Source organism: Acanthisitta chloris, unplaced genomic scaffold (genome assembly GCF_000695815.1).
Source record: "Acanthisitta chloris isolate BGI_N310 unplaced genomic scaffold, ASM69581v1 scaffold5912, whole genome shotgun sequence".
Lineage (NCBI taxonomy): Eukaryota > Metazoa > Chordata > Aves > Passeriformes > Acanthisittidae > Acanthisitta > Acanthisitta chloris.
In genome coordinates, this window is record NW_008660950.1 from 21141 (window position 1) to 45522 (window position 24382).

The following is a 24382-nucleotide window of genomic DNA, read 5'->3' on the forward strand; positions in this document are numbered from 1 at the left end:
AGCCAGAAAAACTGTCACCAAAAAGAACTTTGGAGGAAACCAAAATGTGTTAATATCACATTTCATTGTCATCTTTGGCTTGATTCTGAAGAGAGTGACTTAAAATGGATTTTGGTGTTGAAGTTGTGTATTGATGTGCTAGAACGTAAAAGTGTTCCAGGATTGAGCCTGTTTTAACAGAAAATAAGACTTTATTGGGCATTTTTGCCTAAGAAGGATGGGGATGGAATTGCACATTCCTGATTACTATAAAGTTATTCTGTAGCAGTGTTAGTGCAGGCTATTCAGGAATTATTCAGGAATTATTTTTTAGCATAAGACCCTATGTTGTGGTAACCTGAAAACCAAACCAAGAAATGAAGCTTGCTTGAACTTGTTTTCAACATCTTTTGACATGTGCAGTCCGAGGAAATCCAAGAAATTTGAGAGTTTCTGATGCTACAACGTCAACAATGAAGCTGTCTTGGAGTGCTGCTCCTGGCAAAGTGCAGCAGTACTTTATAACGTACACTCCAGTCGCAGGAGGAGAAACTAAGGAAGTGACTGTGAAAGGTGACACTACCTCTAAAGTGCTGAAAGGCTTGGACCAAGCCACTAAGTATGCATTGACTGTTTCTGCTCTGTATGCCTCTGGAGCAGGAGATGCCCTTTCTGGAGAGGGAGAAACACTTGAAGGTAATTATTTATTATTTCTATACAGTCATTTATTTATTTGATTGATGTTTATGGTGCCTTAAAGTGACTTCCTAAGTTTTCTAAAGAAGTAAATATGTGAATGAACAATAAGTGTAAAGACGCTTTCCTGCTTTGCATGGATTTTCCAAACCTACTGTCCTCAGAGAAAAAAATCCACAGGTTAAATCACTGGTTGTGGAGGGGATGAAGAGTCTCTTGAAAAAGGTATTGCCAGAAGCACCAAACAAAACTGACTGTACTTTCTGTCTTATAACTCTCATTTTCCAAGCAGTTTTAGTGACAGATTGTTCTTAATGTAACAGGGTTAATTAATGGGGTTATAGTACCTCATCCATTTGAAAATTTGCAGCATTTCTACTGTCCTGAGACTGAAAGATGTGCAGGGGCCATTTTTGCATTAGAGAAACAACATCTAGTCTAGGCATATGGGTAATGAATCATATCCTGCTATTAACTAAGAACCTGGAGATGAGCATAAACAGAATGCTGGCAAAAGCTTCAGAGCCAAAGACATTCTTATAAGGAGGGGAAACTGCTCTTTCACTGCCTTTGAGCAAAGAATTTCCCAGACCAATTCTCTGTGAGCATTCTCAATGTCATCTGTAGATTGTCAGTGCATAGGGAAGCTGCCTCCTAGGCCTTGAAAGGAAGTGTGACTCTGCTCTGTGCTGGCCAGGTATGTATTGCTGAAGTCTGGCACTGCAGCTGTGTAGACATGACACTTGAAACCATCTTAGGGATGAGTTATGTGGAACTGAGACTTGTCCATTGGTGCTAAGGAGTTACAGTAGGAATATACTTGATTCCTGTTTTCTCCATCAGTCAATGGTACAGGTTAGGAAAGAAACAAGAAAACCTATTTTAAATAGGAAAATGTGAAACACTCCTGTTTTTTCATCAGTCAATGGTACAGGTTAGAAAAGAAACAAGAAAGCCTATTTTAAATAGGAAAATGTGAAACAAAATAATTAAAAAAATCAGATCCAAAGATCCACCAATGTGCTGAATTCCTCCCACTAAAATTTAGGCACGTATTTGAACACTGCAGTTTGTAGCATGGACTTTCTAGGATTCTTCTGTGATTGATAAAGAAAGGCAGATACTTTCAGAAGGCAGATAGGCCCTCTGAGATCTTATTTTTCCTTCAAATGAACATTTATCTGTTCCTTGAATATATAAGGAGCAACTGAGAGCTCTAGACACCAACCTCCTGCTTGCCCCACTAGCCAAGACAAAGATCCAATCCACCTACTTACACTGAGACAGGATGCAACCATCAGAGAATCAGGCACCTGCAATTCATGCTGAAATTTCCCTAACTCCTTTGCTTTCACTACCCATGTAAGATCCAAAATGCTCCTTATGTAGGAGAAAAGAACCTGTCTCCTGCCCAGAAGTAAGTGAGAACAGGTATCAGGATTCTGCCCATACCCTCCAGAAAAGACAGAGGTGATCAGCACCCGATGAACTTCCCTGTTGGTGGTGGTGCTACCACTTCCTAGGTACAACCTGTTTTTGGAGGGAAGAGGGAGAGTGGAAATGTAGGTGGGGAAAGTCAGAATTCACATCACATCCCAGCAGGTTCACAAAGCTGTAGTGTGTGCTGGCCAAGAGAGTCTCCTTTACTCTTTCCATTGAACCTGAGCCCCTGTACATCCAGGAATACAAAATTCACTCTCAGAACAAAACCAGACAGGATCTCAAGTGGACAGAGGTGGCTGACATCCCTTCTTTTTCCTCTGTGCTGTCAGTGGATAGAGGAACACCTCAGTCTTCCTTTGCAAATCTCGAGAGGCCTCTGTCTCACAAACAGACTGAATTGTTCACTTCCTTGGGGAGATGACTCAAATTTTAGTAAAAGGTTGACCAAGTTAACTGTTTACACTTGGTGGAAACATTTTCATTGAGTATATTTGTCGACATCCTTTATTGACATGGAGCTGTGGAGAGATCAAGTGTGTTTCAAATTCATAAAGTAAGCTTAGCTTTTTACCCTATCATAAAACTTGAGCAATAAGAAAGCCTTTTAAGGCATTGCCTAGAGCTTCAGCTAAAACACATCCTAGAAAGACCAGTGAATGAAATTCTGTAGAATCCAAAAGACAAAGTTATCAGAAAAACAGAAATCAGTCTCAGGTAGAGACTGTCTTGTCCTTTTGGTGCTCCTTGCCCTGTCCCACCCGAGTGCTCTGATTCTTATTTGGACTTTCTGCATTGCTAAATTGTTAATAAGGAGAAAACCACTCTCAAAATTGGTCAAAAGGTCAAAGAATTTAAAAGAATAGTTGCCAATATCTCAGGAATGGGTTTGTGTGCAATCAGATGAAGTTTAATATGGATGTTGCACTTGAAATGCCACGGGAGCATTCCTGTAAGAGGTTTTACTCTGTGTTGCACTTAAAAGGCCACAGGAGCATTCCTGTAAGAGGTTTTACTCTAAGCAACTGAAGTAAAATACGTAAAAACTTCTGTGACAGATTTTGTCTGGGGATGAATAGGAATTAATGAGCATCCTATCACTCAACTGAATTACTTTTTATTCAGTACTTCAACTGGGAAGAAACCAAACTCAGAATACTTGTACCATTTTGACACGTAGTCTTCAGCTGGGAAGAAACCAAACTAAGAATACTTGTACCATTTTGACACGTAGAGCTTTGTATCTCAAATGCAAATTCTTTGAAGATTCAGCTGGATTTGAAATTCCTATTCAGGGTGCACTCCAGAAAACATTACTGTTCATATTAAAACTATCAATTAAATATTCTTGGTTAGATAAAGTGTTAGTAAGAGCATTGTAGAAATGTCAGTCCTTACTGGGTGACCAAAGGGAAAGAACAGAATACAAATTTCTGTTTTCATGACAGCAGAGTCCTAAATCATGGTGTTTCCTCATGGTGCGTCAGCCATGTATTTTGGTAATCAGCATATCTGCAGTTTCATGGGGCAATAAAAACGTTTGAATTAGGCCAAATCTCTTTGAACATAGTCTATAGATATTTTAAGAGTCTCTATGACTAATGGTATGAAAGGTTCTGAGCATATTTGTTGCAGTACATATAAGACAATATTTCACTGTATGATACTGTCTTACCTTATTGAAGGATATAAAGACAAAACCTTTGAGAAAAACCAGACAAGAATAAAAGAGTTGCAGTTTTGGAACTGCAAGGTAACATTCTAACATCAAAGCTTAGTATAGAAGTTTACATGAAAAGAGAAGTCATACTGGCTGTGAAGTTAAAATAAATATGGCTGGACACGGATGTAAAGTTATACAGGTCAGTGAAGTGAATACTTGACTAACGAGTAGCTGAAATAACTTGTCTGACTGAGGCTGGAAATAGGACAGATCTTAACTTCTGGAGAAATAAACTTATCAACAGTAATGACAAAAAAGCTGTGAAAGGAAGCATAAAAAAGTGTTTAGTATTTCAGTTAGTTTTTCCGTGAGCCATGGTGTCTGAGAAACAAAATAGTGTGGTGTGTGTTTTTCATTGCCAACAGCACTGAAATACTGAACCCTTAAGTATTTTCCTGTATCAGGAATCCCTATGGGGCTTGCTTGATGTCTTCACCATATGAATTCTCACCAAACCTATTCAGTCAGTGATGCCATAGTCGCTGGCCACTTCAGTTCATCATCTCAAGATCTAGGCTTGAGATTGCCTTTCAAACTGAGACAGTTGCTAGTTTATGGTATTGATATGTAGCCTAAGAGGAATCAGTTTGGGTGTAGTGAACATTTCAGCACTAATAAGAAAGTGAGAAAAGAGGAGCTGGATTCAGTAGTTTCTCCAGCTATCTTATAGTCAAGTGGCAGGAAATGAAAAATCCAAACTTTCAGAGGTTTATGGAATTTTATTGAATCACTAAATGGTGTCCTGCAATTGAGGGTGCAGACAAACATTCTTACTGCCTTCAGGAAGGATTTATTTTGCTCTGCATGTAGTAGGAGAACTCACATGGGCAGCTACTCTATCTCAGACAAGGGTATCCTTCAGCAGAGAGTGAAAAACTGAGAAGTTTGTAGACCTCTAACTTGATCTGCAAGAACATGTCTGCCCAGGCATTCACTGAAGACCCTTCAGTTATGTATGTTGTCTCCAAAGTATTCTTGAGCAGTTATGAGCTGCTCGTGGAAGTTCCTCCTCTTCCTCTACTTTGCTCTGCATGGCAGCTTTTGAGTCTTTTGAAGTGGCTTATTTGTTTCAGGATGTGCAGGAAAATCAATCCACACAAACCCAACAATCATTCTGTGTACTTGATATACTTTGCCAGTTGGGTAATCTCTGTTTCTCCTTGTGTTTTTCTTTTTGCTAAGTATATGCTTGCCCTTCTTATTTCTCTGCATAAAACAGAGAGGGCAAATATGCCTCCAAAAAACTGTAGATAATCTCTTCTATAAACTGTTTGCATAGCTCTCTGGTCCAGCCCAAAGATAAACACATGCCACAGGATCAGCATTTTATGAACTGTTCACAGACAACACAGTATAGAGAGTTTAACAGATGAGTAATCAGAAAATGACTCATTTCTGGGAGTGCTGTTCCATTACCAGGTAATTGTTCAGAGAGAATGGGTTTATTTATTTTTTCATGTTTGTGGAGCAGGAAAAGGGAAGCAGTGTTTTTGCCCCTTTGTTGAAGGAGTATGTTTTCCTTCTTCAGTAATCCAGATTTTAGGAAATTTATAGTTCTTTCATCTTTTATACAGCCTCTTTCAGTCACTGGCTGATTTTGTCTACAGTTATGAAGTACCATCCAGAGGTGAAAGTTCTAGAGCTTTATATTTCATACTGCTTTAAACATAACTGCATGTGCAAAATATGTGCTGTAGAAAACTCTCCACTTTTATCCTCTCACTCTCAAAAGTGCATGGTGATCCATCACTGGGCAGCTTTGGTTGGAGCCCTTCTTAAAGGTGCCATGGAAAAATTTTCCTCAGACATACTTTGTTGGCTGTGATTCCTCTCAGCTCGCACAAAGTTGTTGAAACTGCTAAAGTAAATTAAATCAGTGCAGGCTGCAGTTTGCTGTGGGGTGGAACAAGGCCTGTGACAACTGGGGGAACTGAACAAATTAGCAGTGTTGGTTGTATTTGAGGATACATAATACAGATTGAACAACAAGCAAGAAACGCCCACGAAATGTCTAAGGAAAAAGTCTTCCCCTTATCCCCAAATGCTCCAAACAAACCATTTGGCTTTCAATATCTTTGGGGATCATATGATCTTACCCAAGACATCATACACCAGAAATAAAATACAATGAGAAACATGGTGCAGGCTCTGAGTGTAATTGCAGCAGACAGTGAGAGGTATGCGAGAGCTACTGTTTTTCTAATCTGTTTTTTAATAAGAGAAGTGGTTGTAAGTCTGGCAAGAATTTGGTTTTCTGCCCAAAGGCATGCTGTCAGATGAAAAGAACATACTGTACATTAGCTGTTAAATAGATTAACTTTCGTAATTTGCCGTTGTTTTAAAGAGTAGCAAATTCATGAGTAGATTAAGCAATCTATACAGAAATGCTTAATCCTAATGAATGTCTGAAAAGTTTGAAAGCTGAAGATCTGTTTTATGAGTGTCCTTTTGCTGGCAGTTATGTATTTTTCAGAACAGCTTTAAGAATATTTCAGTTACTGACTGTAAGCAGGGAAGTCATTGCACTTTTGAATATGATTTTCAGAGAAATTTAGGGGGAAAAGCTAGTTTGGTTTGGTTTGCTGTTGTTTGTTTGTTTGTTTTCTAAAAACTATTTGATGGTCAGATTCTCATCTTGCTTGCACTGAGAAATTTCAAAGTAGTTCCACTTATATCAGTAAGTTCCTAGGTTGGACGAACTGTTGGTATAAATGGACAAAGCTCTTTAGAAATACACGAGACTGCTAGTCTCCATTGGCAGAGATGTCAACCCATTTTATTTCTTACCTTTGTGCATTTTGGAATAAACGAAAAGGGGTGTGGATATTATATTCAGGAGATAAATTTGAGAGATAATTATGTCATAGTCTCTCCCCCTTTAGATAGAGAATCTTTATGTTTCAGTGCTGTCCTGCTATCACGTTTGACAAGTAACTATTTGTGCGATGACTATTGGGCTGTACTAAAGCAATAAATGAAAAAAACGTTGTTGTGACCGAGTTGTTTTTCAGTTTTTTTTCTGTTGTACACATTTCTTATAGCTTAGGTTTGGGGATTTTGGAGAGGAATTCTGGTTTTTTGGTCAGAAAATGTATAGTAGCTCTTTGGTAAGGAAATGTTTTCTTTTTGCTGTTTCTATAGCAACATAAGAATGCTTTAGAAATGAATGACCTCCTACAGGCAGAATAGTACAAATTCAAGTGACATTTCCTTACAATGAGGTTTTTAGCATATCACAGGGACTTTTACGTAATGTTCAGACTGCATAGTGCTGCTCCCATCCTGACTGAAACAAGGACTCTGTGTCCTCAGGAGATTTAATGCTGTTTCATGCATTTTTAAAATGATACATTCCGAGACTTTTGAGTGTGACATTTGAAATTGACTTTAGAGAATTGTGGAAAATTGTATTAGTTTTATCTAGGAAATGAAATATGTATCAGAAAAAAAAACTCTGCAGGAGATGTTTGAGTGAATAATAAGATATTTCTAGACAGTTAAGGGCAGATTAGCTTTTGGAAAAGACAGATAAAATATTAAAGGGACTGAATATCGATTCAAAAAACTGCTGGCTTTATCCTAGATAGGAGACTCAGGAATGCTCTGGCCAAAGACCTGTTCTAGGTCAGAATTCTCCTGGTTTGCATCTTACCTTTCTGCATTCCCAGTAGTAGAAGGGCAAGAAACCTGCTCTAATGGGGTTAAGTGAGCATCCCTCTATGTAGCAAGTCCTCAGCTATGACCTGCACCATGCCCACATCCCCTCTCTACATGGGCTGGTACTCCAACTATATTGTGTCTTGGAGGGAAGGGTCTCAGCCAACCCAAGTGATTGCCTTGTCCAGTGCAAAGGAGAGTTTGACCATTAGAGTAACACTTTAAAGTGATTCTGCTCATTTGATTTGTGCACTTGGATGCTTAGCTGCAGCAGCCTGACCTGCTGACTCAGTGGGATACTGCTGACTTATCCCATTGTAAACAAGGCAGGACTCAGGCCATAACATTTTGGTATATGCCCTGGCAAGTGAAGGCTCATTTATTTTGTTGATTCTGACCTTTTTTTAGATAAACCCTGTGTTTAACTTCTATGAAACATAGCTCTGCATAAAATTTACCACCACAGATTGATTTTGAAACCAGGATTTAAAATACACCTACAGAAAATTGTTTAAACTTTAGGCCCAAACTGCATGTACAAGTCCCACTGAGATCAGCTGGAGTTGTGTAAATGTTTCTGAGGGGAAAGGCCATTTGAACAAGGCTGTTTGATTTTTATGAATGTCAACATTTAAATTTTAGCTGATTCAGTCTTGTGTTCAATAACAACAGTGATTGCCGGAGTGCTATGGGAAGTAAGCCAAGTGGACACAGGGAAACTGCTTTAATATCATCTTGTGTCTCTGGCACACTGCAGTGGAAAAACTCAATATGGAAACTGGAGATGCAGAAGTCCAGAACTGGGTATAAAAGCACCTGACTGAAAGATACCAAGTAAAGTTTTGAGAGTGTGTCTGCACTGAGCAATGGTAGAGATGTACACAGTAGGCAGTGAAAACTGCTCTGAGCCAAAAACTGCCTAAGTGAATCTGATAGCCTGAACCTGGTGACTGGCTTGCTCACCCAGCCAGGGGCTTGAGCTGTCCTTGCAAGCACTTTGTTTTACTGTGTACATACTCACCATGACTTACAGCTGTGTTTACACCAGCTAGTTTGGTTCTCCAGAGCATCATAGGACCTCATGTCTGTTAGGGAATAATTTTCAAGGGAATAATTTTCAAGACCCAACTCTTTCCTTGCTTGCTGATGTCTTGGGTGCTGTGTGGAGTGATGAGCATATATTAGCTTTCATTTCAAGCCAAGGAAAAGCAGGAGTCTTTTGACAGCAACTTGTGAGACAGCCAGCTAGCACTTACCTTTCTTAGAGTGTGCGTTGTCTTTCCATGCTCCTTATCCATCCTGTTTAACCAAGCAGGCAAGCAGCAGATGTACAGCAAGCCTTTCTGACCAAGCAACAAAATGACTGTTCAGGTGTTGCAGTTGTAGATTTCTGTGTGTGCATGAAATGTAAGCAAGCTGCTTAGTTTTTTTACTTTAAACCAAGGGAAAAATATTTCATAGGTCTAATTGTATGTTTGCTAGTGGCCACGTTATGCCAGTGTTTTTGTGGTGCATAAAAATGTTTCTCGACTTTGAGTGTAGCAGCTTAGATAATATTTCATGGAATCCTAATAATTTAAGACTTACAGTTGGACTGCGTCTTAAACACAGCTGTTCCCCTAATAAAAAAAAAACAAAACCACTTGTGGGAGATCCAGTGAAGGAGAAAAAAAGCCGTGAGTGAACTTCCACCTCACACATGAGGTGCAAATCAAGTTAGTGTGTTATGTTAAAGAAATGTTCTCGGTTGCAGTGTAACATATAAAAAGTCTAATTTCCCTTAGTAGGTAAGTTGTCTTGTCAGCAGTTTCCAACTATTTGAAGTAAAAATTTTCCATTTAGGTCTAGTGGTTTGGTAGGAATCCCAGTTCCTTTTCCCTCTCTTACCTTGCCTTATAAAAAAGACATTTAGTTCCAAAGAATATTTCTTTCAGAACCAACATATTACAGTAACTGCAGTTCATTATAGTCCATTCCAAACAAATTATTTTCCTCTGTTATTTAATGACCTCAATAATGACTTAATCAATAACGGTTTTAAATAAGCAGTTATTTTTGCAGCGTTTCCAACATATATCATTAGCTGTAGTGTCCAAGAGTAGACTTGCAAAAAATTGTGCTGTGGTAGCAGATACTTTAATACTGAAATCATGTTGTGGCAGAGCCATGTTTTAAAGTAGCCAAAATAAAGTGACTTGTATATTTATATTACATTAAAATATGGAAAGAAAGGTTTTTATTGTGAGACATCTGTGCATTCTATCAAGTTAGGTTTTCCATATTTTTTCCATTTGGATTGCCTTAATATTTTTTTTTTTATTGTATGAAAAAGCCAAGATTGGGAGTAGGAGCTTAAGAGCAGACAGAAAAATTGGTGTAATTTACTTTTGAAGGCAAATCTTTTTTTCAGGCTTCCAGGAAAATTGTTCTTTGGAGTTTAGATTCTGTCCTGGCTTTCATTTAATGCAGTCACTGAATTTGGTGAGACTTCATGAAGCATGATCTGAATCAGGCCTTTTCACTATAACTTTTTCACTATATGCTACTGCTGTTATGAAATGATAAATGAACTTTACCAAAACCTCTGTATCTTAACTTTTTTTAAGAGAAGATGCCATAAATTGTGTCGATTTATATTATGAGGCTAAAAATTGGTTTGAAGAGGAAAATTGTAAGGACTGATGCAGAGTTAGGATGGAAAAAGAATTAGCTCCAGAAAAACATGATGGTATGTCCCTGTGACAGAATTAAAATCAAAAAAACCCCACAATACAAACAAGTTTTCTTACATGCCTTGTTAGCTATATATGAGAGTAATCTTTGTGGTCATTGTGGTACCCTCTGATTCTTTAGTCTGTGTAGCTGATGAATCTATTTTACTGTAAGCATTGTTTTCAGATAGGTTGACATTAATTTCCATTCATCATTAAGCCAAATGGGATTCATTGGTTCAGTTTTAAGGAAGTTGTTCTGGCAATGACATATTTCCAAAACAAAGCTCTCTACAGGTAGTCTTGTTTGTTCCAGTGGGATTGTGTTTGGAAATGTTGCAGATTTGTGGTGGAAATGAAAGATGAATATAAAAAGGGAAAACACAGTATAGGACTTAAGCAACTTGTTGCTCAGCCTGAAACTGCTTCAGGCTCCTCAATATAGTGGGGTCTATTCTCACAATGAGCCTAAGCAGTGGAAATTGGATAAGTACTGAATTTCTGTGTTGAAGGAATTTGTATTCTGGTCCTGTGACTGCTATGGTATAGTATAGGGATATAATTGTATCAATGAAGGTAAAACTTAGCTCTGATGTCGTGAGGCTACCTGAAGTGCTTAAGTCCTCTTGCTAAGCAGTCTCTCAGGAGTGTCCTGTGCACTGAGAAATGCCACAGAGAATACACCCAACGATTTGAGTGCTTCTGTGTGTGTGTGTGTATATATATGGTCTCATAGATTCTTTTTGCAGACTTTGCTACAGTGAGGCCATTGCACTAAACCCATCATTCAGTGCTGCTTTCCTGCCATTGAAAGGCAGCCACTGCAGTAGGAAAATTGTAAATGTGTTATAAACATGTTAAATGAGGCACTCCTTTCACTGCACCACTTTAAACCAAAGAGCTTCATTTCTAAGCAGTGGAATTACTCTCGTGTGTTAGATGAGACTCACACATCCAGCTGACAACTGGATTTCACAGACTAATGAGCTGCTTCCTTTGTTCCAAGCGTGCTGAAACAAACTGCAGGGTGGAAAGGGGTACAAGTCTTACAAGTGGAAAGATGGAGAGTGTTTTATACTGTAATTGTGGCATGAAATAAACACTGCAAATTAGTTGCAAACATAAAATTAAATAGCTACTAGATTGGGTAAGTGGAAGTCTGGAAGACAATGGCACATAAGTTTGTCAGAGAAAGGACTGTTTGTCTCAGGTAAAAGTCTTCTTTATTTAACCCCCAGAAAAAAGTTACACACATAAGGATGAAGATGAATGAATGAAATAAAATTATTTTCTTGAGAGTTAAAACTTTCCAAAGTGAGCTGCACCTTATTTAAGGACTGGCTTCACTACAAATCTTTCAATACTACCATTTTTCTTTCTCATATTCTAAAGAATGACTGCTAAGTATCTTGCATGGTAAGGGATAAGATCATTCATAGTTTAAAGTTATGCTTCAGCATTTTGTTGAAACATTCATCAATTTTCTCTTGGAACCAGAAATGTATATTATTGAAACTAATATTTGGTTTTGCTCTTAGGATCATTTGACTTTTACTTCTGAACTTTGCTAACTTTTTCTGTGTGTGTTCTAGAGACATTTTGCTGTTTTCTTTCTTGCAGAACGCGGTTCACCACGTAATTTGGTTACCACAGACATAACTGACACTACAGTTGGGTTATCATGGACACCAGCTTCAGGAACAGTTAACCATTATAGGATTCTGTGGAAATCACTTTATGATGATACAGTGGGAGAAAAGACTGTCCCTGGAAATACAGTAGATGCTGTGATAGAAGGCTTGGAGCCAGAGACTAAATACAGGATTTCAGTATATGCAGCCTACAGCAGTGGAGAAGGAGATCCAGTAGAAGGAGAGGCTTTTACTGATGGTGAGTGGAGTACAACACTACCACCATTTGTAGCATTCTGTTCTTGATGAAATTATCTTTTTTTAAAGGAAATGGACCTTCTTTTTCTTCTTTTATTTTATCATGGAAGTTATCCCCAAACCAAAATGCCACCTCAGATCAGTCAATTCTTGCTTTTTGTTGGACCATTAAAACCCATGAAAATCTCTTCTATGTCATGTAGGTTTGAATTCAGCAAGAATTACTTCCAATTTAAGACATAATTTTGTCAGCAAATTACTCTGAAGACAGCCTTTCTTAAGTTTGGTGTGACTGCTGGAAATCGGGTGGAGGAATTATGGATAGATGAAGGAGGAAAAGTGGGGCAAATTCCCACAGAAACAATGATTTTACCTTCCAAGCTATTGTCCTTTCTCATCTTCATAGTCCTCAAAGTGTGGCTCACTGGTTGATTTTGATCTGTTATTTATCTTTCTGAGACTCTTATTTTTTTTCTTATTTGCTAAACATTCTCTAGTATTTGTCAAAGCAGGCTCAAGCCTCTCCTGCAGTGTAGGCAAAGTGAAAAAAACACTGAGAGGCCAGAGATGGCTTCATACTTTATAGCAAGAACTGGCAAGTAAAGGAGTCAGAATGAATGAAGGGATGCCCTGGATGTTCTGTTGTTTGCCTAAACGGGCCATGCGAAGACAAGGCTTGAGGCAGAGCTCTGGGGAAGCACCATGTGTGTTTACATGTTCTTGTTCTCTTTCCTAAGGATCTGTTTTGACTACTGTTGGAGACAGACTGCTGAACTATGTTAACCTTTGTCCTTGCCCCAGTGTAGTTGTTCTTAAGGTTTTGCAAGAGTTGTGATTGCTGCTGTTCATAAGATCTGGCTCCCCAGAGTCAAAGCAGGCTGCTGTCCCATGGCTTCCTTCTTTGTACACCCACAGCAGCATTAGCTGTCCTGCCTTTCCCACGTTAAGTCGGCAGCTCAGCCATATCACTTGTTGCTTCTCTCTATGTGCTGACCGAGGGAACTTGCTATCAGGCCTGTCAGTAGCTCCAGATCTGAGACTAACGTTGCATCTTTCTGGTACAAACAGAATTAGAAATTGCCATCTCCTAGGAGCTACAAAGCCTACCTTACTGTGTGATGAAATTCTGACCAATTCTGGCATGCCGAGAAGGGCCAGTTTTGCCAAAACCTAGATGGCTTATTCCGGCTGACAGCCAGCATTGCATACCTTTGCATACCACTTGGGATTATTGATACCATTTGTACAGTCTGGAAAATATCTCTTAGAAGCTGAATGCTGCAATCTGTAGAGAAAATGCTTTATTAGTTCATGGTTTTATTTCCGTACATATACTATGCTGCAAATAGTGGTGAATGATTTTCCCAGCATTTGGAAAGTCACTCACCACTATTTGCAGGAAAGTTTGTAAGGAGTTCAACACACAGCAATTTAGGTATTTACCAGTACCTTGTCAGACCTGTAAACTCAAAACTTAGAAAATCTTAACTCTATAGAATATTGTGTTCATGAAAAAACAATGACTTTTTAATTTATCAGTTTCACTTGAGAATCCATTATTTAATGGATTACTGAAAGTGTGACTAAATAAAACTCTCAATTACTCTCTGTCATCGTATGATTTATACTTCCTTCTTTTCTCTATGTAGTGAAAAGCACACTTATATTTATTTAGTCCATTACAATTAAAAAATAGTTAGCAATGATCTGTGATTCCCTTGTGTCTTCCCCATAATGAAGTGCTGTACTATTAAAGAGATCAGTTTTATTTTTAAATGCAGTAGAATTAATTTTGTATATTAATATTATATATTAATTTTTGCGTTGGAATAGATCTGTATGTGTTAAAGTAAACATTTATCCGTATTTTTACACTGAAGTGTCAGCAGCTTCCAGGACTGTGATAGTAGACAATGAGACAGAAAATTCAATGAGAGTTAGATGGCAACCTTCACCTGGGAAAGTCTTGTCTTATCGTGTGTACTACCGACCACGCAGTGGAGGAAGACAGATGTTTGGAAGAGTAAATGCTCCTGCTACAAGCATAGTCTTAAAGAGACTTAAGCCTCGAACTACATATGACCTAAATGTTGTTCCAATTTATGATTTTGGACAAGGAAAATCGAGAAAAGCAGAAGGAACAACAGGTATGAATGACAAGGTTGTGTAAGATTTCACAATGAAAGTTTTGTGCTTAAAATTAATAATCGTAATATTAGGTATATATGGTGGAGTCTGCCAAGATCATGAATTAACAGGCAAATTGAAGCAAATGTTAGAGATTGAGAAGAGTTTGTTTTGTTGTAAACTTTAATATGGTGTAGCCTGAGCACAGATTTTTGCTGTTGATATTGAAGGTGTAAATATGATGTAAAATGTGTTTGAAAATACTGGATTTGTTTTGAAACACTGTCATCAGAAGTCAAAACAAGGTGTTTTGGGAGGAAGACAGTATATCAACAGACTACTTAATCAAGTTTTGTCAGCTCTTTCATAATTTGCCTCTTGGTCATGGGTGTTGATTAAATAGCTACCAAACATCCTGTTATTTAGGTTTATCTTCTTTGGTCACCATATTTTCTGGGAAAAACCTGAGACAATAAAAAAAGGAGAGTAGATGATTTTGAAGATTCATCAGTGGAAGCCTGATCTCTTGGTCTTTTGGACAAGCTGTCTTCTTTCTCAGAACCTGAAACTCTAAAACATTTATTAAGTCCCAGTGAGGACATATTTTGTGGTAAAAGCAAAATGCATTTTCTACTCTACCTTTGCAGGTATCTGCAGGTATCTTACATTTTGTAAGGAAATATTTTCTTGATATCCAGATCAACCAGATTTAGAGTCAGCTTCCTTCTTCCATAGAGAGTCATTACCAAAAAGAGAGATTTTTTCTGCCTATGTGGGACTAATACCATTCCCTGAAGTACTCTGCAACTAGTTGCTGCCATATTCTGTTCTCTGAACAAATGTTATATTGCATGGTGACAAGAAGTAAAAAAAAAAGTCTCTTAACAGTGGAGATAGTGACACTTCAGTTCCTGAAGGAAGTTTTCTTTTAACCTAAAAGATGGTTATATAGAGGAGTCCTGAAAATTTGATCAGATCTTGACCCATACCTAGGTTTTCAATGTTGAAAATGATACTGAGATAAATTTCAGATCATCCAGCTGCTTTTGATTTTTGACCTCTTCATCTTGATTCAGACATGCCTCCGTGCTTTCAGTCTAAATAAGTCGTGATGGTAAACACTCTTTGCAAGCAAGTGGAGCCTGAGTGATCTTGTTAGTTGAAGCTGTCATGATAACTCAGAGTGTGTCATGGGAGATGAGACAGAGTCTGTATTTTTACTTGTGAATGGGAGTGTATCTGCTGTTTCTCAGCAGAATTCACAATCTAAGGACATTTGTGATCTTTCAGCTATAGTTAGACCATTGCATAGGCACAGGAATAAGGCAAACTTTTTTCCCCTTCACCTTTCACTCCAAAGCTATAGTGGTGACTATTTGTTTACTCTAATTCTTGTGTTTGCAGCTTTGAGATTACACTGCTGCAGTGCATGACTGCACTTTAGAATTGCACAAAAACAAAAGTGATGCAGAAGCTAGCAGCAGGCTTGTTAAGCACTCCATCTGTGAGTACTGACTTGCACTGGGCAGCTGTTAGTCTTCAAAGGAAGTTGCTCTTGACCTGAAAACCTCAAGCTGTTTGGCTGGCACTCCTCTGAAGAATTGCTTTTTGACATACTGCCACACCTGTGGTTGGTGAAGTTGCTTGAGCTGCCAGAATATTTATCCCTCAGTCTGTTGACTGCAGAGGGAGCCTCGATAATAAACTTAGCCCAAGTACCTGTTGGTTAGATAGCTAAAATTAAGTGACAGGAATCTCACCTTTCACCTCTTAATACTTTTCCTTATGTCAAGAGAAAGGCACAAATTGTTTAGGACTGTCACTTATACTGGATTTGCATATGTATTTTTACATAAAAGCATACTTGTTAATTTTTTTCCATGTGCAGACCTGATTTAAACCCTTTTGTTTCCCATCCTTGCAGCCTCTCCATTTAAGCCACCTCGAAATTTAAGAACTTCTGATTCAACTATGTCAAGTTTCCGAGTAACATGGGAGCCAGCCCCAGGGCGAGTGAAGGGGTACAAAGTAACTTTCCACCCTACTGAAGATGATGGGAGTCTTGGAGAATTAATAGTGGGGCCATATGACAGCACAGTGGTATTGGAGGAGCTTAGGTATGGATAATAATTCATGTTCTGGTTTTCTGTTTAAGTAGTTTAGGATTTTGTTTAATCATGATCTGGGATTGAAATATCTGACAAAATCTACTGTAAGTAAGAAAGGAATTTTATCAATAAGCTATGAAGATCTTGTTATGAAGTCTCTGAAAGGTACCTGGCAAGTCTCTTCCTGAGACTGTTCATTGTGGTGGTCTCGCAGGAACTGAAGGAGGCAAAGACAGGGGCGGGAGATCTGTTCTGCTTTTCACATATGAAAAAAATAATGGGACACTGGAGGATATTTGGGATTTCTAAAGTTTCCTCTCAAAAATTCCTTGCCTCATGTTTCTTGAAAAAAAGCTTAGTTTAGTTCTTGATTCATTTTCTCAGAGGCCTGGATTTTTAAAATAGGATGGTACCCCTTCCTTCCAGCTTGTTGGCCACATCACCACTTGGTGTGGTGTGGCCAACCAGCTGGTTAGCAACTTGCTGGGGGTCCACTCAATCCCACTGTCCCTGCTGCCAAAAAAGATGTTAGAGTCATTGATCACAACTGTATTAGTGCAACCACACAGCCAATTCTTTATCAACTGAGTGGTCTAGCCAGCAAATCCATGCCTCTCCAGGTTAGAGGCAAGGTAATCATGCAGGACACGTTTGTACAATTCCATCATCTTTGCACAAGTCCAGGTAGATGATGTCTGTTGCTCTTCTCTTATCTAGCAAAGCTGTAACCTTGTTGTGGAAGGCCACCAAATTTGTCAAGCATGGTTTGCCCTTAGTGAAACCACATTGGCCATTACCTGTCACCTCTTTATTTTCCCTGTGCCTTAGCATAGTTTCCAGGAGGATCTGCCCCATGTTCTGGCCAAGCACCAAGGTGAGACTGATCTCTGTAGTCTGTAGTTCCCCACAACTTCCTTATTTCTCTTTTTGAAATGGGGATTATGTTTCTCCTTTTCCAGCCAGTGGGAACTTCATTGAACTGCCATAGCTTCTTAATTATGATGGATAGTGGTATAGCAACTTCATCTACCAGTTCTTTCAAGACCCATGGACTTGTGCACCTTCAGGTTCCTTAGATGGTCTCAAACCTGATCTTTGCCTGCAGTGGGTGGTTCTTCAGTCTCCCAGTCCCTGCCTTTGCCTTCTGTAACTTGGACTGTGTGCCTGGAGCAGTTTTTGGTGAATACTGAGGCAAAAAACGAATTCAGTACCTCAGCCTTCCCCATATCCTGGGTAACCAGGTCTCCTGTTTCATTCTGGAGAGGACCCACATTTTCCTTAATCTTATTTTTATCACTGATGTACCATAGAAACTTTTCTTGTTATACTTGATGTCCCTGGACAGGACTTTAGCTTTCCAACCTGATCAATTTGGACAATTTGGACAAATCAACCTGGACAATTTCTCTGCATTCCTCCCAGAATCAAATTACTTGAAGGCTATAAATTTAAGTATAGGATGTAGAATCGACTTACAGATTGTTGAAACTACACTGTCTTGTGGAAGCTCATGTTTTAGCACCTTCTTTTCCATGAGGGATTTTTCCTGTGAGAATTTGATAAGTGAAGTATCAGCATGTAACTAGCCAAATGGCTTTAGTTACAGTACATTTGTTTAACTGTTGCAGGGCAGGAACTACCTATAAGGTAAATGTTTTTGGGATGTTTGAAGGTGGAGAGAGCAACCCCCTCGTTGGGCAAGAGATGACCACTCTTTCAGATACTACTTCGGAACCATTTTTATCTAGAGGTAAAGATGACTGAATTCATGAAAAGGCAGTCTTGAATTTCAGATTAAAAAAAGCCAGAAGTTTTAAATGTTTTCTTACTGTTTTTCTAATGCACATACATACTTGTTTACAGGACTCAGTATACTCCTGACCCTGATGACATAAACCCTGGTCTGAGATGACCACTAAGCATGCCCCAGTTCATGATTCTAGTCCTCTGCACCCTTTAGATGATCTTACAAAGATGATAACGCAGACAACCCATGTTTTGCTGATTATTCAAAGCCATCTGCATTGCATTTTCAAGCCATTCACATCTGTGTTAAATCACATAAGGTCAAATTCTTGAACAGAGATCATGGCTCATCTACAGGGGTGTTCACAGGAGTAGAACAAGGAATTTTAAGCAGACGGTTAGCCCTTTGCTTGTCCTTATATGGTGACTTTTCCTGTCAAGACTAAGATGATATAATGAACAAAGATCTGATAGTTGGGAATGTCCCAGTGTTACTGTTTATTATTTAAGTTTATATACAACATATCCATTGTGTAGTCTTTTGTTTTATACTATAGAAGGAGGAGACTTAGTTCAATTGCAGAGTGCTCTCCAGTAATCTGTTTGTGAGTTTCAACCTGTGTAGCTAAACCTCTTTCAAAGTTTCTGTGAATGTTATGATAGCAGCTCCTTTTAGTGTAGTTAATGGGCCTCTGCATGCTAATAATTGTGCTCACCATGCTCTCAGGTAATACCAGATGAAGGGCTCAGTCCTTCTGGAAAGCTTAAACAAGCAGGTCTTTACTTCTAAATAGCCAAGTATACATGAATAAGTAAAGACTTGTCTTCTCTGCCATTTCAAGACATGCATAACCATCAGAGAGAATTTGGTGAGGTGAAAGAACCTAACTGCAAAGTCCTTTCAGAATTACATAAAGAAGGAAGTGTTTCTGACAGCTGACTCTGTATTCTTTTTGCTTAACCTCTCTGATGCCTTGTTTCCACACTGGGCTGTGTAAAAAATACTCATCTTGTGTAACTTCATTGACAAAGTTTTTAGAAATTTCTTAATTAATTGCTGTCCCACTCTGTCTAACAATAGAGGGTAAAACTGAGTAAAACTACAAAACAGTCCATCAGTGACATTAGAGTAAAGCTTTAATAAGTCTGGCAGGAAAAAGATTGCACCAACAGTGGTTTGTTATTTTTCATTATAGGAGCTGTCATTTCTGTCTCCAGTGTTTTATTTTTGGAGCTAATTAGTTTTACTAATGCATGGATTTGAGTCATGGTTAATGTGAAAAATGAATTTATACCTTGGACTGTAAATGTAATAGTAAATAATTTATTAATGGGGGAAAAATCACTCTAGATCTGGTTCCTTTGCTAGAATTTTCCATGTGGAGAACTATGGTAGTTGGAAGAAAAATGAAAGTCAAAATAGTTTTAACTTTTATATTGTACATGAAGCTAACTTTAACTTCCATATTAAAATTATGCATGCAGTATTTTTGAACTAACATGGTTTTACTTAAACCCTACATCCAACTGATTTTATTGTCCTGACTAAAGACTAGATCTATATTTTCTATGCAGAAGAGGATCATGCTTTTAACCCCCAGGTACATGGAATAGTTATATTCATGAGTCTACAGTGTTGGATCAATTCTGTGGAACATATATGAAATCACAATATCTTTCAACTGTGATGAGTGTGGCTGATTTTTCTCAATGGGATTTCTTCCATATAAAGACCAGAAGCTCTGATGGCAGGAAGCCAGAAAATTTGCAGCTGGTAACACAATCTACAGGAAAAGAGAGAGAAAGGATTTTTATTTTTATTTTTTTTGCAAATGGCTGTGGATGAAATTATTGTGTCTCTCTGTTTTGTATAAATATTTTGTGATTTTCCTTGTGATGAAAACAATATGATGCATATTTTATCCTGTAACTTGTAAACTGAAGATATGTGAAATAACCTCCTACCTTTTTAGAACATTGCAGCTTCATATAAATGTTTGTTCTTGTTCCCTCTATATCTCTTGACCTGTGTGTATGTTTGTGTATCTTCTCTGAATTGTGCCCTTTCTTTCCTGTACATGCAAACTTCTACACCACTTGTATTACTATGTCTTTTTCCCCTGAAAACTGAGAAATGTTATTTATTTAAAAGTGGTTGTAATATGTGCTAGTAATTCCACTATTATGTAGTTGAAAATTAAGCAGTAGTTTAGCTATACATGGCACACTAAAGTACTGTGAATTTGTATAATCTGATAATGTGCACTGCCACGTCAGTGGTGAGTTTAGTCATCTTGTACAAAACTTCTGAAATCAAGTTTTCAACCATCTTTAAAGACCAAAAGAGATAAGGACATGACAATAGAGAAGAACACTGGCCTTGACATTTGTGAAGACTTATTTATAAAAGGAAACATACATGAAGAAATTTATGCAGCTTTTGCCATGGAACCAGTGACTAGTGTGAATAACGTTCACAAATAGGTCATACTTGACGGAGTGCCAGTGAATAAAACTAGAGCTATTTTGGAAGCTAACTCATGACATATGTCATAAAAAAGGATGGGGAAAGAAAGCTATCATGCTAAGGCTATATTTTTCTGGTTGACATGGCAGGTTTAGAATGTAGAACCAGAGCAGAAGCTGATATTGTGCTGCTAGTGGATGGCTCATGGAGTATTGGCCGGCCAAATTTTAAAACCATAAGGAACTTCATTGCCCGTATTGTTGAAGTTTTTGATATTGGTCCTGACAAAGTACAGATTGGTAAGTTCTTATTTCTTGGAGGGAAATGAAGCATAACTGCTACACAGACACATAATAACTGAGTAAATGATGGCTTTTTTTCCCAGGTCTTGCACAGTACAGTGGCGATCCCAGGACAGAATGGCATCTCAATGCTTACCGAACCAAACAGTCTTTGTTAGAGGCTGTAGCCAATTTACCATACAAAGGAGGCAATACTCTCACAGGTATGTCACACTGCCAGGATTCTCCCTAAGCTCAAGTAAAACTTATTCTAGTAGCTGACCCAAATATTGTTCAGTGGGCTCAAACATGTCCATGATTAAAGGGGCTTATGGTTCAATTCAGAATGTTTGGAAGAGAACAGGTGTAGCATAGGCTTAGAGGAAGTCTGAAGAAATGTGATGGAGTGATGAAGAGCTTTGATGATGAAGAGCTTGTGTTGCTGTTGAGCATATGAGAGGAAGAAAGATCAGTTCCATATCAGGGTTGCAATGAAGTAAAGGTGAGGACCCAGAAGGAGGGCTAGAGCAAATCAGATAGGAGGGTAATGCATAAAAGGTAAGAGGTTAGACACTTAGAGAAGGCTCAAATAGTATAAGTTGGTAAGTCTAGACAGTGAGCTGCAACTAGGTTCCAAGTGCTTTTAGAAGGAAGTAAATTGTGATGTTGTCAGAATGAAATCACTAGGGTGAAATACTCTTTTGCCATGACTACTATGCGGCAATAGTTTATGGTGATGGTTACTTTCTTTGTATCATGCTAGGAATGGCCTTGGATTTCATCTACGGCAATAGTTTTTGGTGATGGTTACTTTCTTTGTAATATGCTAGGAATGGCCTTGGATTTCATCTTAAAAAACAACTTCAGACAAGATGCAGGCTTAAGGCCCAGAGCTCGCAAAATCGGTGTTCTCATCACTGATGGCAAATCACAAGATGATGTAGTCACCCCTTCAAGAAAACTCAGAGATGAGGGAGTAGAACTGTATGCAATTGGTAAGTATTATACGAAGACATGGCCTGCAGCAACCCCCTCCTGCCCATCTGCTAAATGCACAGAGAAGTGGTCACACATAAGTACCTAAAAGGGCATTCAAAGAACGTGTTTAGAGAGTTCATGCTATTGTGCTTCATGGCTGCAATTTCTAACAAGTTTTTTTTCATGTCTTCTCTGTAAGGTATTAAAAATGCAGATGAAAACGAATTGAAGCAGATTGCAACGGATCCAGATGATATCCATGCTTACAACGTTGCAGACTTCTCCTTCCTGGCTAACATTGTTGATGATGTGACCACAAATCTGTGTAACAGTGTGAAAGGTCCAGGTATGTTACATTTTCAGTCTATTTCATCCTTTTTCCATTTACGTGCTTGCACTGCTAATTCCTTTTTATTACTTATTGGGAACACTGTGTAGCCCTGGGCTGTTTTTCCAGCTGCTGATGTGAGGAAGTTGTTCAGACCACCTGGACTACCCTGCAGGGGTTCTTCCTTTCCTTTCAACAATGACCTTGCTATACCTAACACAGCATGACATGGTTGGATGTGCCTTCTTTTTTCCCCCAGAATCATGAAGTATGTTTCTTATTGTGTCAGCTTTTTGCTCGTTGTGGCAGGTTCTTTGATGATACTCATCCAATAAGGAAAATTTCAGCAGCCCTGCTCTTTTCAAGTATTGATGTCTTACAGTATAAAAGCAAACCTGAGCATGGAAAAAAAGAGTCATTTTAGCTGATGATTGCCCAGTTGAACCCTGGTGTTGAAGGTGGAATAGGAATTACAGGGAACTTGTTTGGTCTTGAGGTTGCGATGGTGAGCTATCTCTTCACACAGTTCTTTTAAGAATCCCTGAGGAAACAGAGACATAAACAACAACTCAAAGTGGTTTTTATTTCCTCTTGGTAATATAAGATAAATAATTATTTTTTTAAAAGAATTTCCTTCCATTTGTAGGTGATTTGCCACCGCCCTCTAACCTAGTTATTTCGGAAGTGACTCCTCGTTCTTTCCGACTGAGATGGAGTCCACCTCCTGAGAGTGTTGATAGATACAGAGTTGAATATTACCCTACCTCTGGAGGTAGCCCTAAACAGGTTAGTATTGTATGTTCATCTTTGACAGTGCCCATAATAACCTTGAACTTCCACATCATGGTAAAATCATTCAGAAGTTTGTGCTGTGTATGATAGAACTGTAAAAGAAAAAAAGGCTCCCAAGGTCAAGAATATCATGCCATGGTAAATGATACAGTAGGAGCATAAAGCTGGCTCTGGTTGTTTTGCTATCATGAATCCAGGAGTAAAATGTGTTTCTTAAAATCAGTTGACTGCTATTTCTAGTAATTTCTTTCTGTTCATATTCCACTGATATATATTAGTTTAACTATGTCTGTAGCAGAAATTTTCTGACTGTACCCACATTCATTTTAGCACATTTTCTTGTTAATAGAAAAAAAAGACTGGGTGATACACGTTGTGAGATGGTGTCTAGATTAACACTGTATGATGGTACTTTGAATCTGTGCCTAAGCATGTACTCCAAACTCTTTAATGCACAGGATAAAACTTGTGGTTATTGCTTGTCTACAGAGTCAGTGACTGGCAACACTTGATGCTAGACAATCTGAATTGCTCATCACTCTCTTCAAACAGACAGAATAGTAATTAGGAGAATGAAGTGTTTAGGAGAATGAGGTTAGGCACCTTTGTGTACCTAACTCTGAACATCCTGTCTCTGAATGTGACTTTTAAATCTTAACTCAGGTTTGGCTCATGGAGAATTTAGTCTTAGAAAATCATGACCTCAGGATTTGGCCTTTCATTAAAGTTGGAGCTATCATTCCAGTGCACACTGACTTTACAGCTTGACTGCTTCATGGCATTTCTGTTCTGCAGTGAGGGTTACGGTCAGTTCATCACATATTGTTTCTGCTTATACTCTCAGTGAGAGAAGTCCTTCCCCTGCTCCAGTGTGGGGTCCCTCCCACAGGAGTTAGCTCTCCAAGACCTTCCCATGAGCTACAATTCTCCATGAACTGCTGCAGCATGGGTCACTCTCCACAGGGTGCAGTCCAGTCCCTCAAGGACAGCCTACTCCAGGGCAGGTCCCTCACAGGATCACAAGTCCTACCAGGAACTCTGCTCCGGCATGGGTGTCCTCTCTCCATGAGTCTGCAGGTCCCTGCCAGGAGCCTGTTCCTGCAGGGGCTTCCCATGGGGTCACAGCCTCTTTTCAGGCATCCACCTGCTCTGGCATGGGTCTCCATTGATCCACTCTGCTGGTGGATCTCTGCACTCCCACTGACCTCCATGGGTTGCAGGGGCACAGCTGCTTCACCGTGGTCTTCACCACAGAATGTAGGGGATCCTCAGCTCTGATGCCTGGAGCACCTCCTCCCCCTCCTTCTCCACTGACCTTGTTGCCTGCACAGTTGTTCCTCACATATTCTCACTCCTCTCTTCTCTGGCCCCAATTGCGTCTGTGCAATATATTTTTTCATTCTTAAATAAGTTGTCACAGAAGCATTACTACCTCCAGTGATTGTTTCAGCCTTGCTGCA

At 38.9% G+C, this 24382-nt stretch overlaps 1 protein-coding gene across 1 annotated transcript in view; it reads left to right on the forward strand.

Annotated features, from left to right (window-relative positions):
* Positions 1 to 24382, forward strand: part of COL12A1 (collagen, type XII, alpha 1) — a gene marked incomplete at its 3' end in the record, with an annotated part of 63270 nt that overhangs the window by 18911 nt on the left and 19977 nt on the right. The window contains exons 12-21 of the mRNA XM_009070026.1: positions 403 to 675; positions 11827 to 12096; positions 13976 to 14242; positions 16147 to 16339; positions 17959 to 18080; positions 20693 to 20842; positions 20929 to 21048; positions 21655 to 21819; positions 22002 to 22148; positions 22777 to 22916. Coding sequence (XP_009068274.1) covers positions 403 to 675; positions 11827 to 12096; positions 13976 to 14242; positions 16147 to 16339; positions 17959 to 18080; positions 20693 to 20842; positions 20929 to 21048; positions 21655 to 21819; positions 22002 to 22148; positions 22777 to 22916 — 1847 coding nt within the window. The remainder of the gene's footprint in view (positions 1 to 402; positions 676 to 11826; positions 12097 to 13975; positions 14243 to 16146; positions 16340 to 17958; positions 18081 to 20692; positions 20843 to 20928; positions 21049 to 21654; positions 21820 to 22001; positions 22149 to 22776; positions 22917 to 24382) is intronic.